Source organism: Catharus ustulatus, chromosome 13 (genome assembly GCF_009819885.2).
Source record: "Catharus ustulatus isolate bCatUst1 chromosome 13, bCatUst1.pri.v2, whole genome shotgun sequence".
Lineage (NCBI taxonomy): Eukaryota > Metazoa > Chordata > Aves > Passeriformes > Turdidae > Catharus > Catharus ustulatus.
The window spans coordinates 346770-360668 of record NC_046233.1 but is presented as its reverse complement, the minus strand read 5'-3'; the positions used below and the strand labels follow the sequence as shown (position 1 = coordinate 360668).

Sequence of the window (13899 nt, the reverse complement as noted above, 5' to 3'; positions counted from 1 at the left end):
AGGCTGCTGCCCCTCCTCTGCCCATGAAAACAGCAGCCGAGTTGGACTGAGGCTTTTATTAAATACATCTGTGTGCAGAGCTGCTACTCGTTCTCCTCGCTGCGCAGTCTGGCGTTGGGGTTGGTGATCTTGATGGCGAGCTGGGCGGCTCTCTCCACGATCACCTTCCTGTTCTTGGAGGACACGTTGTGGGCAATCTCTGCACAGTACGACCTGGGGGGGACAGACAGCGTTGGGCTTGGCTCCAGCAGCACCCAGAGCTGAGGCAAAGCCCCCAGAGCCATGGCTGGAGCTGTCCTGCCAGCAGCACCCAGAGCCGAGGCAAAGCCCCCAGAGCCATGGCTGGAGCTGTCCTGCCAGCAGCACCCAGAGCCATGGCTGGAGCTGTCCTGCCTGCAGTGCCCAGAGCCATGGCTGGAGCTGTCCTGCCAGCAGCACTCAGGCCCCACTGCACAGGCCCTGAGCCATGATTGCCACCCCTCAGCAAGCCTGACCTGTGTGGCCTCAAGCAGGAGCTCCCCTCCAGGACAGCTCAGCTTCTCTTGTGACTGACTCAGTCAGAGGTAGTCCTTAATTATTGTTACTACTTTGTAGCAAAAACCAGCACTGGAACAGACTCGTGCCCAGACCAGATCCCAGTTCTGACCCTGGTTACCAGTGATGTGGCACAACCTCTGTGTATTTTTGCCAAGGGGATGATAGCCAGCCCCAAGGCCTCCCTGTGCCCCCACCCTCCAGCAGCACTGAGGGCATCGTGATGGTATCTGTGCTCTCAGAGGCAATGCCTTCCCTCGTTCCACCCTGACCATGCCACCTCTCCCCGGTGGGATACAGGCCCCACACACTCACTTGTTGCTCATCATCAGCACTTCCAGCTCTTTCACATTGTGGACCAGGAACTTTCTGAAGCCCGTGGGCAGCATGTGTTTTGTCTTCTTGTTGCTGCCATAGCCGATGTTGGGCATCAGGATCTGCCCCTTGAAGCGCCGGCGCACTCTGTTGTCGATGCCTCTGGGTTTGCGCCAGTTGCGCTGCACAAATGCAGAGAACAGTTACAAATCGGGATTGCTCCGAGCCCAGCCGGCCCGAAGGCTGCCTGCACTGACCTGCACTGGCCTCCTCACCCTCCCTGCCCAGCTGCTGCAGCTTGCCACCACCCTGCTGGGCTTTCCTTCCCACCTACAAAACACCCTCGGGAACCTGCAGCTACTCCTCACCTTGATCTTGACATAGCGGTCAGACTGGTGCCGGATGAACTTCTTGGTTCTCTTCTTGACGATCTTGGGCTTCACGAGAGGCCTGAGAGCAGGCATGGTGCCTGCGGGACAGAGTGGGGTGAGCGCGGGGCGCGGCCCAGGTGCGGTGCGGCTGCCCGGGCCACGCGTGTCGCAGACTGCCTTCCCCCGCGGGCCACGGCAGGCCGGCGAGGGAATGGGTCTTCATCTGCTGGGGCTCTGCCTCCCGCCTCCGAAGCTGGCAGAGCACTGGCAGCTCTCCAGATGCGATCCTGGGAGGTGCCGCGGTGCCATCCCCGCGCCCTGCGCTGCTCCTGCTGGAGCCCGGCACACCGCGGAGACGAACACCGACCGAGACCCGCGGCTCTGCCCGCCCCGGCTCGACCGAGCGCTGCCCCGGGAGCGCGGCCCCGCCGCCGGGAAGGGGCGCGGGCGAGGCCCCAGCGCCGCCCATCCGGGGCCGCCCCGGCCGGCACAGCAGCGGTCCTGGCCCGCGGGGGCCGCTTCCCGCGCCCCGGAGAAAAGACGCGGCGGAGAGAAAAGGAAAGGGAGGGAGCCGGTCCGTGCCAGAAGCGCGGGGGGCCGGATGGCCGCGGATGGGGCCGGATGGCCGCGGATGGCGCGGCCGGGACTCACCGGTGCCGATGGCGCCTCCGCCGCGGGCCCGCCCGAGAGAGGGAGGCGCCCCGCGCGCAAGCGGTTATGGGAACGCGGGGGGCGGTCCTGGCAGGGGCGGGCGGCGCTGCGGCCGCGCACACGGGGCACTGGCGAGACACCGGCGGGGCGGCGCGGAGCCTAGGCCGCCACCGCAGCGAGGTGGCAGCGGGCAGAGAGGTTCGGTCCGGCGCGGGAGCCCACAGCGGTGCTTCCCTGCCACCGTCACGAACAGCGCGCTTGCTACGAAGCTAACAGGACCTGTCGGTGTCAGCGCCAGGCTGTGCCCGCCCGCGACTTCCGCCAGTGCGAGCGGGCGGGCAGGCGCCACCTGGCGGCGCGGCGGAACCGAGCGCGGCGAGTCCCGAACCCGGCGGCAGCTCCGCCCCGGCACCGGCACCAGCACCGGGCTCTGCTCTGCCCAGGGCTGCTCCGGGCACCGGCTCTGCCCTCAGCCCCCGGCCAGCAGCACCGAGAGCACATCCCGACCGCCTGGCCCCGGGAAAGGGAACGGTGGGCATGGATGATGGCTGTGCCCAGCCAGCCCCCAGCCCGGGGAGGCAGCTGCAGGCACAGAGACATGAGACAGGCACTACAAAACAGGGACACGTTTATTTAAAAAATAGCAATGACCCCAGCCCTGACATCCCAGAACTGTGAGGGCACCCGAGGGGAAGTGATGGGGCCAGGTCACCCCCAGCTCAGCTCAGTCGATGCTCAGCCTCTCGTGGTTCTCCCACAGCCACGTGTGGTACACGTTCAACTTGTGGTCCTGTGGCTGCACCTGAGATACAAGAAAATGTCAAATATTTACTAAAACACCTTAAAATATCTCACTGCTCCAACACTGTGAGCGTTGGCTTCCCAGTGCCAGGGGCTCAGTGGGCACAAGTGGGATGCTGGAGGAGCCCGAGGGCACCACCCACCTCCTTCCACTCGTTCACACAGAAGATTCTGTAGGAGTCGTTGCCGTACTTGCCGATGCCGTGCAGCTCGATGGGGTAACGCCAGGCCTTGCTCAGGTACTCACCTGTGGGGCCAGCACAGCACTCAGAACCCTCACACACACCCCCTGCCCTCGCTGCTGCACGCCAGGAGCACCCTGTGCGCTGTTACACATCCTCACAGGCCATGAACCCCCACGGGTTAATCCTCCAACAAACCACCACAGGAGTTTTAATCATAACCTCATCAGAGCAAAATTCTCCTCTGCAGGTTCTGAGTTTAGGAAATACCAGAATCAGAGAGATCCCACCTGGAAGGGCCTCCTGCAGGTGACCAGAGCAACCCTGAGCAGAGCCACCCTGTAACAGCGCTGCAAACACAGCAGCAGTGCTGCGGGGCTTGGGTCTCCTCAACAGGTTTCTAGTGTCCTGCAGAACACACTGTGGCTAGCATTTCTCTCCCAGTTCAGACTGGGATCAGCAGTTTTGCCTGTGTGACACCAATGGATCCCAAACACTGCACAAAATAACCCACTCATCAGAGGAGAATCCACAGAGCAGCGTTTGGATCAAAGCTGTTTGTCTTTTGCCAGCATAACCAAGACTGGTCCAGAAGTCAGGAAAACCCACCTGAGAACCTGATGATGGTTTTGGCTCTGAGCTCGTAGAGGCCAAGAGGTTTGAGCAGCTCTGACATCTCTTTCCAGTCTGCAGCCCTGGCTACCTCAGGAGAAGGATACCTCCTCAGGAACTCCCAGAGCACTGGAATGGCCATTTTCCCTGGTGAAAGAATCCCGTGAGCGGGAGGCTGGGATGGAGTTCTCCTTCTGGACTATCCATATCCTTCCTCAAGTGAGCTTTTCCAAGGCAAGGTACCAACTAAGGATTATTATTTCACAGTGACACAAGTTAAAATAAACAGATTATTTAATTAACACCATTAAAACTGGCAGCTGTTTCAACCCTGCAACACCTCCCAACATTTACACACCCACTGCTGCCAGCTGACTACCTGAAGTTTTGTTGAGAAATATGGTGGCAATGAGAAGCTTCCACGGATCATGGAAGAGTGTTTCCTGGATAAGATTGAAAGGAGAACGTGGAGGAGTCCATTTTCTGAGAGCCTTCCTTCTGGGTGGGCTGGGGGCTGTAAAGGGGCAACACAGGAATATTTATTAGTCAGGAAAGAATGGTTTTACCTATTTAAGGAAAAAATATAAAATTACGACCTCTGAAGCATTTTTGTGGAGGCACTGTGCATGATGGAGCCACAGCAGCTCCCACACAGTTTTTACAGGGCTGCAGGGGACTGTGCCACACTTGGCACAGCTGCAACCAGTGTCAAGCTGTGAGGAATTATCCACATCATCACTTGATGCTGAGCCATCCTATCCCTTCCCCATTAAAAAAAAAAAATTTCCCTAAGTACAATACCTTCTTTGCTGTATTTACTGGAAAAATATGGACTTGTTTTCCTTCTCTCCACTCGTGTTCGAGGGACAGACTCTTCTGTAAAGAAATAAAACTTCAGCATTAGGAAAAGGATCAAATATTTTGCTGTCATGTTTCACACACCATTTCTGCTTTATGCTGGGATGGAAACAGAAGGAATTCTTCTCATGTACAGAACACAAAAGTCCCTTAAATCTCCAGATTATCACCTGACACTGTACAGCTTAAGAGCTTGGCACAGTGAGTTTCAGTTTTGAGTAAGTCTGCAATAATTTAAATGCTATTGGATAAAAATGAGATTTGGATGTCAGAGCAGCTTGACCTGAAGCAGAACACTTTCTGCTCTGGCACACACACCTGGTGCTGTTGTGACTGCTGTGCAGCTTGTCCTGTCCCACGGCTCAGCATCCCCCTGGGCATCAGATTTAACATCCTGCTGACCCAGATCCCCCGGACCTGGCACCTTCCCTGTCTCCAGTCCATGGGGCTTCTCCTCAGACCTCACAGCAGGTGTGTCACTGCAGCTTGGCCCCTCCTTTGGCAGGTGACCCAGCTCTCTCTGTGAGCCAGCCACTGACCTCAGCCGTGCCCTGGACGTTCCTGACAGAGCTTTCCCTGCCACAGGGTCAGCACCTGCATCAGCCACAGCCTGGCTGCCAGCTCCACGAGTGTCTGTCTGTCTGTGGACTCTCCTGTTCTGAACACACTTGGTCTCCAGTGTGTTAGAGATTCTCCTCTGCCTCTTGAGGGCACCTTGGTTCCTCCTTTCTGAGCCCTTCCCACGTCTCCTAGTTTGGACACTTTTCCCATCTGCCCCCTTCCTTCTGGTTTTCAAACTCTCCTCCAGGTTTGTGTCTTCCATTGCTAAATCTGTGCTTTCCACAGCAGATGTAGCATCTTCCAGGTGTCCATTCCCAGCCTGGATGTTCTGAATTCCAACCTCAGCACCATTCTGTGCATGGAGATGTTGCACTTGGCTCAGACAATCCTCCTTTTCCAGATCAGTCCTCACAGCTCCTGTGCCATATCCCCTCAACCCTGAGCATGTGCTCCCTCGAGGAGCTGTGAAATCAAAATCAGCTGCTTTCACTGCTGTCTCTCCAGTTTTCTGTAAATACTCCACAAGTGCTCGTTTTGACCTCAGCTTCTTCCCTTCAGGGCTGTGGTAAAAAAGGAAAGCAAATTAGCAATGATTTTCTCATTCTCCTATTCTTCGCTTTAAAATCTCAATAATACATACAACCCCAAAACAAAGGGCATGAACAGTTTCCAGGGCGATGTCGGGGCACATTCCTGTGGTCCTGCCAAGAAAGGGCACACAGAGCTCAGTGACAGCCCAGCCTCACCTCACGAAGTAGACATCGATCCTCCCGGCCGTCCTGCCCGATCGCCTGCGGCTGGTCACCCGCTGCCACCCGCGGGGGAGGGCGCTGGGCCCCGCTGGGCCGCGGTCCCCGGAGCCGGGGCTGGGCCATTCCGCCGCCGCGCTTCGACTGCCGCCGTCAGGGCTGCTGGGGAAGGAGAGCCCGGGTGAGGCCCAGCTGCCGGGAGAGCTCCGGGGACGGGGGCAGGCCTGGGCACGGGCCCCCACACGACCCCAGCGCCGGGCCACGGCCGCCCGGGCCACGGCCGCCCGCACCCCGCTGCCCGAGCCCCCCGCTGCCCGAGCCCCCCGCTGCCCGAGCCCCCCGCTGCCCGAGCCCCCCGCTGCCCGAGCCCCCCGCTGCCCGAGCCCCTCGCTGCCCGAGCCCCCCGCTCCCGCCCGGGCCCGCTCCGCCCTCACCCGCCCGCCGCCATCTCCCGCGCTCCGCTCACGTGACGCTCACATGACAGTCCCGCGCTCCGCTCACGTGATGATCACATGATAATCACGTGACATTCCCGCGCGAGCGTCCCCTGCCGGCCTGGCAGCGCCCCCTGGCGGGGCGGCGGACCCGCCGGCCCCGGGCGCGTTGCCGTGGCAGCAGCGGGGCGGGGGAAGCGGCGTCCGGCGCGGAGCGGAGCGGGCCGGGCCGAGAGGAGCGGTGCCGAGCCGAGCCGTGCGGGGCTCGAGGGATGCGGGCCGCGCTCACCTGGCGCGACAGGGCCGAGCAGTGGTGAGCGGCCCCGGGCACAGCCGCTGTCCCGGCCCGTTCGGGTGTCCCGGCCCGTCCCGCTCGGGGGGCTCGGCGCGGCTCGGTGGGCCCCTGGTGCTCGGGGATTTTAGCGAGCTCGCTGTGCCGTGCAGTGCTGGCCCTGACGGTGAGGGTCGCTCCCGTCTCCTGACCGCGGTTTTTGCCTCTTTGCTCCCCCAGTATTTACGACCTCGCCTTCAAGCCGGATGGGACCCAGCTGATAATCGCTGCTGGAAACAGGCTGCTGGTAGGGAAACCTTCCTGTGCTCTCTCCTCTGCAGCTGCATGAGCAGCATTTCTTTCACATTAACTTGTGAATATAACCTATCTGAAATCCCCTTATCTCGGTCAGTGCAGCCTCACAGCAGCATACATATTAATGCAGGCCAATTCTAAAGTGTTTTGAAGCTTTTTAATATTTCTTACCAAGTTTTAAGCTCTATTTCCAGCAGTAATGAGATTTACGTTCCTTGTGTCATCTCGTGCTCGTGTGCCATGCCGGGTTTGAGATGCAGGACCCAGCCCGTGGTGGGGAGGATGAGGAGCGCTCACCCCGAGCTGTTTGTGGGTCCCTGGGGCTGCTGCAGGAGAGCTCGGAGCCCGCTGCTCACGGGTGCTCAAAGCTTTCAGCTGGGGCAGGAGCTGCAGGAAGGGATGGGTGGGGTGCAGGGATGGTGGATGATTGCGGAGTTCAGCACTCAGCACATCAGGTGTCACTCTCAGGGCTAACAGAATCGTGTATTTACTGATGCTCCTTTGCAGTAATTTATTATGTTCAAACATCAAACGCTTACAAGAGATGTTTTAACAGCAGGATGTAAAATATAAAAATAAAAGATCAAAAGCCATTAAAATATAAAACAAGCTGCTGAACAAACTCTTGAAAAATGTCCTCTGTACATGTCATTTTCTAGTAATGACTTCTTTCTTTCTAAGAAGTATCATGTCACAGAAAGCTGCTTCTGTGCTAGAAAATATTTTGTCTTGTATGAACTGTGTGAAATCCAAAAAGCAGACACAAAAGGAAGTGCATAATCTGTTGTCCTTCAGTAGTTTTACATCCCAGCCCTCACACTGGAGGTGTTTTAGGCCGGGTTGGATGGGGCTTGTGGAAGGTCTCACTGCTCCATGGCAAGGGCATGACCTGAGTGAGCTTTGAGCTGCCTTCCCACCCAGATGGGGTTCTGTGATTCACTGAAGGGTTTTTGTTCTGTAAGTTCTTTTGTTTGTATGTTTGGATTGTTTCTTTCTCCCCATTTGAACAGGTGTACGATACTTCTGATGGAACCCTGATTCAGCCCTTGAAAGGACATAAAGACACTGTGTACTGCGTGGCTTATGCCAAAGATGGTAAATTGGGGCGCTGTTAGCCTGCTTTGTGGAGTGCATCTCTCCCATCTGTGGCTGCCCAGGGAAAATGGGGAAATGGGGGTTCTTTCAGTCTCACCTGGGAGTGCTGGGGATTTGTTCTTTAACCAGTGCTGGGGTTTGTTGTCCAGAGGAGGGTGTGAGCTGCGGTGCAGGTGCTCAGATCACCTGTGCACCGGAGAGCTGGGGTCCCACTGCCCCTCCCTTTGACCTCAGTGTTAGGTTTAGCACTGGTGAAGTGTGTATTCATGGGTAGCCTGGGGAGAAGGCTCTCCTCAGAGATTCCTGGTTGTCCACTCATCTGCCTCTGAGTTTTATTCCTGTAGTTCCTCTATCCCAGAGCTTCCTGATCCTTCTCATGTTACCTGCTCACTGCACTCTGGTTCCAACTCATGCTCTACAACTCTCATTCAGTGGGACTCACTCTGTGGGCTTGGGGGCCTTCCTGCAGCTGCTGCTGTTTGGGTGATGGGAGTTCCTGTGACAATGAACCAGTTTAACTTGTTTCCCTGTTCCCATCAATCCCCACCTGGGGCTGGACAGCACTGGAGGTGCTGGGTGCTGGCAGGGCCATGGAAATGGTGCAGTCCAGCCACTGGAACTCCATGTGGCTGGGAAACAGCAGCACATCCAGGCACTCAGTGTCAGCCCCTTTATTGCTTGAGCCTTGTCGAGTTCAAGAACTTCTTGCTCTCCCTTTGATTGAGTATTTGGAGTGAAAGTGATTCTTGTATGTGTGGGATTTAAATTATCTCTAATTCCTAGGCAAGCGTTTCGCATCTGGCTCTGCTGATAAAAGTGTGATAATTTGGACTTCAAAGTTAGAAGGAATTCTGAAGTACACGTAAGTGATGCCATTCAGTTCTGTGCCTCAAAAGCCAATTTTGATTATGCACTGCTGCAATCAAAGAGCACGAGCTGTTAGATTTGGGAGAGGGTTCACTAAGGTCAGAGAAAAGGGGTGATGGGGAGGGAGGAGGAAAAGAGCAGCTGAAGTATCTGAATGAGGCAGGAAAGCAATTAAAGGCATGAAAGGAGGTGGGGAATCCAGAGAATCTGAGTTTAGAGGGCTGACAGAGAACTTGGGAAACTCTGAATAGGTCAGAATAAAATGAAACATAATATGACCAGTCTTCTAAAATAAACCATAATTCTGGTTCAGAGATCAAGTTAAAAATGAGTTTGGCACTTCTGGTATATTCCAGTCATCTGGCTCTGTTTTCAGTCAGCCCTCTGAAGCAACAACTTCATGTTCTGTTTCCTGACTGCACATTTATCAGGAGTTGGTTTGTGTTAGCTGGTCACTGCAGAGTGTGCACAAGCACACTTGGTTTAGGATTTGGATACAACCTTCAGTTATATTTCACAAGCCACAGTTGCTTTAATCTTGATGAAATACAGTGAATCCTGCTACTTGGAGATAGTTTTTATAAGGTTTATTACTGATTTACTTTACAGTAATAGCAGATTTATTTGATGTACTATAAACCAATCCAATTATTTTGGCATCTGCTAAAGCTCTCAGCTCACTTGCTGAAAGTCAGAAAAGGGACATTTAAGAATGATTTATTGAAATCTGATTGTAACTTCATTCTAGGCATAATGACTCTATCCAGTGCGTTTCATACAATCCTCTCACTCACCAGCTGGCATCCTGCTCGTCTGGGGATTTTGGTATGTCTTCTCCCTTGAACATTTCCATTGAGTCACTGAATTCCATTGCAGCTGGATAGCTAAGCCAACCACAGACAGGTACAGCTCTGTAACTCCAGAAGGGATGGGACACAAAGCTGGCATTGGATGCTGATTTAAAGCACTTAAACTCAGTGGGAAAGGACAATGTAGTGAGGGGTCACAGGATCAAATGTGCTGTTCTGGTACTGGAATTTTTTGCAGAGACAAACTCTGTTATTTAGATGGATTTTTCCCCCCATTTAATAATAAATAATTGAAATGTCGTTCTAGCAGTGGACAAGACTTTGATCCTCTAAAATCCCAGCTGAGTTATCTGACAGTATTAGTTTATAGTCTGAACCTGGCACATCCTTACTTGTCATTGGCTTTTTGTTTTCTCTCATCAAGGCTTGTGGTCTCCTGAACAGAAGTCTGTCTCTAAACATAAAACAAGCTCCAAGATTACTTGCTGTAGGTAGGTTTTAAGGGTTATCTGTGTCATTTAAGTTAGTTTCAATACAGACCATTTAAAGTAAGATTGAAGCTATAAAAAAGAAGGACTTTTCCCTCCTTTTTAAGTGTTGGGTTATGCTTGGTCCTCTTTATAACCAAATCCTTCTGAAGGCATCAGACATAGTCTGGTCTTGAGCAGGTGTCTTAGGTTACCTGTCCATCTGTTCATCTGTCTTGTGCAACAGCAACAAAATGAAGTTAGAGGAAAAATAATAGCAATTTTTGTTTTTAGTTCACTCCCTGTACTGTTGGTGTTTTCAGTTGAAGAAGTTATTACTTTTGTGGGGAACCTGAGGCAAGGGTTCATTAACTGAAGTCATTCATCTGACTGAAGAAGAGACCAGAATAGACCCTAGGCCCCTTCTGCCTACACCAACCAGTTCTGTCTGGTCATGTTATAAATGTGGCTTTTAAAGCACTTTGGTCTGCTCCCAGACTGCCATCCCCAGAATGTATCTGACTTAGCACATGTTACAAATATTGCAAGCTTGAATTTGTTATTTTGCTTCTGTGTATATGATAAAATGTTCTCGATGTAGAGCCTGCTGTTGCTATAAATGTGGATTTAGATGTATAAACAAACCATAGGATTGCTAGCCACCTGCCAGAACTCCCTCTTAGAAATGCATTTTATCTACCATTCCTGTGTGAGTGTGCTATGTACCATCCTGCCTTCCTGCTGCTTGTTTGCATTAGTTTACTCTTCAGTGTGTGTGTTTTCTCAGCTGGACAAATGATGGCCAGTACCTTGCTTTGGGGATGTTCAATGGCATTGTCAGCATAAGGAACAAAAACGGTGATGAGAAAGTGAAAATAGAGAGGCCAGGGGGCTCTTCCTCTCCAGTATGGTCAATTTGTTGGAATCCTTCCAGGTAAATAACTTCGTCCTTCCTTTTTTCATGCTGAATAGAGAATCCTTGGCTCATTGTTGCAGAAAGGCTTGGTTTTTATCCCTGCTGGAGCAGGTTAATGCAATGTGTGTTACTTTCTTTAAGTGATGATATATTGTGGTTTTGGCTTTGCTGCCAGTCTTCAACTGAATGGAGAACCTGGAATAAGTTACCTTTAGATTGGAGACGTGGGGTTGTTTAGACTGGAAAAGCCCTTTGAGACATTCAGTCCAGCCCTTCCCCAGCCCTGCCAAGGCCACCACTGACCCCTGTCCCCAAGTGCCGCATGCTCAGAGCGTTTAAACCCCTCCAGGGATGGGCAGCTGTGCCAGAGCTGCACAGCCCTTTCAGGGAAGAAATTTTCCTAACACCCAACCTAAACCTTCCCTGGTGCTGCTTGAGGCCGTTTCCTCTTGTTGTGTCCTTGCTCCCTGGGAGCAGAGCCTGACCCCCCTCAAGCTTTGAGTTATTCCTGTAGAGGAGACTGGTTTTGATTTTGTGTCCCCAAGCTGTTCTCCACAGGTTTGAATGACAAACTGCTGTCCTTTCAGTTTGTAACTTTTAAAAGTAACATGAATTCTGCTATTCTGCTACTCGGTTCTGTTACTCTAAGAAATTTGTTAATATATTGCTGTAGAATTACTATTTTTCCTTTTTTTTTCTTTTTTTTTTGGCAGAGATGAACGCAATGACATTTTAGCTGTGGCAGACTGGGGTCAGAAGCTTTCCTTTTACCACCTGAGTGGCAAGCAGGTATGTCTTGGAGTGTTTATTCAAGAGTCACAGGGTATTTTTGGTTCTGTGTCCCACAATCAAAATATTTGTATACTGCTGCTTTATTAGTTACAGTAAATGTCTTCTGTTTTTCCAGCCTTTTATGACTCTACTTTTTTAACCATTACTCCACCAACTCTTGTTTCTCACATAGCAGCTCAGCTGCTGTCTTGCAGTTCTTCCATTAAAGCCCTTACAAAACTGCTGACTTCTATGACATGGTTCACTGGTTTGTGGAGAGCATCTTTGTGGGGTTTTCAGCTGGTTAAAGGGGTTTTGTGAGTTGTTGCCTTCTGAGCAGAATGGTTTGGGTCTGGTAATTTAGGACTGCCTTTGGCAATCTTAATACAGCCAGTGGTTCTGGCATGGAAGAGATGAATGGCATCAGTGGTGGCACTCTTGCCTTCAGGAAAGATGAAATGATCCTTTTAAAAATGTTTTTGATTTTTTTTTTTGTTTAATTTTCCCTGATAGATTGGGAAGGACAGAGTGCTCAATTTTGACCCATGCTGCATCAGCTACTTCACCAAAGGAGAGTATCTCTTGCTGGGAGGCTCAGACAGACAGGTTTCTCTCTTCACAAGGGATGGAGTACGCCTGGGCACTGTGGGAGAGCAGAGCAGCTGGGTGTGGACCTGCAAAGTTAAACCAGACTCCAACTATGTGGTGAGTAGGGATATGTTAGTTTTTCTAACATTTTCACAGGGAGTTTGTTACTTAAAGTAAGATCATACTTTTTCAGCTTAGTTGCTTGGACATTCCTACTGAGACAGTAGAACCTCATCAGTGTCTAGGGAGATCCAAGAACTGCCCCTGGAATTACAAATATCCCACAAAAGTAAAACCTGAGCTGTAAGAAGGATGTAAGGAGCATAACACCTTCTCTCAAGTGCTAAGGTGTTTGCTGCATTTTGGTTAAAAAAGAAGAGGGAAAGATAATTTAAAATATCAGCTAATAACTTCTGGAATTGACCAAATCTCATTCCATGATGGGAAGAAAATGCCTACAGGGCAACTGTCAGCCCAAAATGCTGCACTCTGAGTCCTGTACAGGTGGGAAGAGAATTAAAGCAAATTTAGAAATGAACAAACAAACACACCCCCTTCACAAATAATCTAACAATTCTCACCTCTGTACCAATTAACTAAAATGATTCCCTTCTTGTGTTCAGGCAGTGGGGTGTCAGGATGGAACCATCTCCTTCTACCAGCTGATTTTCAGCACTGTCCACGGCCTCTATAAGGATCGCTACGCCTACAGGGACAGCATGACCGATGTCATTGTCCAGCACCTCATCACGGAGCAAAAGGGTAATTCCACACTTGCAGGCGGGCCTAGGCTTCATGCAGCTTGTTTGAATGAATATCCATCAGGACACTTGGAATATACACTGCATGTACCTGACAGGCTGCTGTCCCTTTGGCACCCAGACTGTGGAACCCACTTTACATGAGGAGAGTGCAAACTTGGGGCGTGCAAGTTCAGAACTGACAAGTGTAATGAAAGATGTGGGGTTTGGCAAAGAGACTGGGAGGGACAGGGGCCCTTAAAATAAGGATTTAATCTCTGAGATAAAATACTACGTGTTATATTTAGCTTTTATTTTCCTTACTTGTAACCTCAAGCATTTGTGCTTATTTTGTTTCTTCATTTCTGCTGCCTTTCTATGGCAAAGATTTGAAGTACTGCTCTAGAATGTGCTGTTCATAGAGGGTGGTAAACTGTGACAGGGATGGTAGATGACGTGGATACAGAGCAGCAAACATATCTGAGCAGGAACGTGCTTTGAATTTTAGAGGTGCTCTAGGGAGATTCAATTTTAGTGTTTTAGTTCTCTGATTTCTGGTTGTTATTTTTGTGTCAGCTTATACTTTATCATTTTGGTGTTTTTTCTTTCTAGTTAGGATAAAAGGCAGAGAGCTTGTGAAGAAAATTGCAATCTACAAAAACAGATTAGCCATCCAGATGCCAGAGAAAATCCTGATTTATGAGTTGTACTCGGATGACTCTGCAGATATGTACTACCGGGTGAAGGAAAAGATCATAAAGAAATTTGAATGTAACTTGCTGGTGGTGTGTTCAGATCACATTATTTTATGCCAGGTATGTGCCTTAAAAGCTAGAGTATTCCTGTGGTGTGTTGGGTGTTCAAGGCAGCTGTCCCAGTCGTGGCTGGCAGGACATCTGTGCTGTGGGATCTGCTGCAGCACTTCCCCATGCAGTCCTGCTGTGCCTGCAGTGCTCAGGTGTGGCTCAGGGGACTCTGGTTCAGTAAAGTAG

The 13899-nt window shown here is 51.5% G+C and overlaps 3 protein-coding genes and 1 non-coding gene across 5 annotated transcripts in view; 1 reads left to right on the top strand and 3 right to left on the bottom strand.

The window, feature by feature from the left end:
- Positions 1–41: 41 nt before the first annotated feature.
- RPL32 (ribosomal protein L32) lies at positions 42–2196 on the bottom strand. The gene is made up of 4 exons (XM_033071398.1): positions 1872–2196; positions 1218–1318; positions 850–1031; positions 42–213 (listed from the first exon to the last, which is right to left on the bottom strand). The coding sequence occupies exons 2-4, from the start codon at positions 1311–1313 to the stop codon at positions 84–86; spliced, it is 408 nt and encodes a 135-aa protein (XP_032927289.1). The 5' UTR covers positions 1314–1318; positions 1872–2196; the 3' UTR covers positions 42–83.
- Positions 1382–1517, bottom strand: LOC117002695. Its single transcript, XR_004419341.1, has one exon. It is a non-coding gene; the product is annotated as a small nucleolar RNA SNORA7 (small nucleolar RNA).
- A 286-nt stretch (positions 2197–2482) lies between the features above and the next one.
- MBD4 (methyl-CpG binding domain 4, DNA glycosylase) lies at positions 2483–6082 on the bottom strand. The gene is made up of 8 exons (XM_033071812.1): positions 6069–6082; positions 5632–5796; positions 4643–5445; positions 4268–4342; positions 3846–3980; positions 3464–3613; positions 2816–2919; positions 2483–2673 (listed from the first exon to the last, which is right to left on the bottom strand). The coding sequence occupies exons 1-8, from the start codon at positions 6080–6082 to the stop codon at positions 2596–2598; spliced, it is 1524 nt and encodes a 507-aa protein (XP_032927703.1). The 3' UTR covers positions 2483–2595.
- Positions 6083–6284: 202 nt separating this feature from the next.
- Positions 6285–13899, top strand: part of IFT122 (intraflagellar transport 122) — a 28719-nt gene continuing 21104 nt past the window's right edge. For both annotated transcript variants that reach the window (XM_033071576.1, XM_033071575.1), the window contains exons 1-11: positions 6285–6381; positions 6580–6646; positions 7665–7749; positions 8533–8611; positions 9365–9441; positions 9850–9916; positions 10680–10826; positions 11522–11597; positions 12093–12284; positions 12791–12929; positions 13520–13722. In XM_033071576.1, coding sequence (XP_032927467.1) covers positions 6341–6381; positions 6580–6646; positions 7665–7749; positions 8533–8611; positions 9365–9441; positions 9850–9916; positions 10680–10826; positions 11522–11597; positions 12093–12284; positions 12791–12929; positions 13520–13722 — 1173 coding nt within the window. In that variant the 5' untranslated portion in view covers positions 6285–6340. The remainder of the gene's footprint in view (positions 6382–6579; positions 6647–7664; positions 7750–8532; positions 8612–9364; positions 9442–9849; positions 9917–10679; positions 10827–11521; positions 11598–12092; positions 12285–12790; positions 12930–13519; positions 13723–13899) is intronic.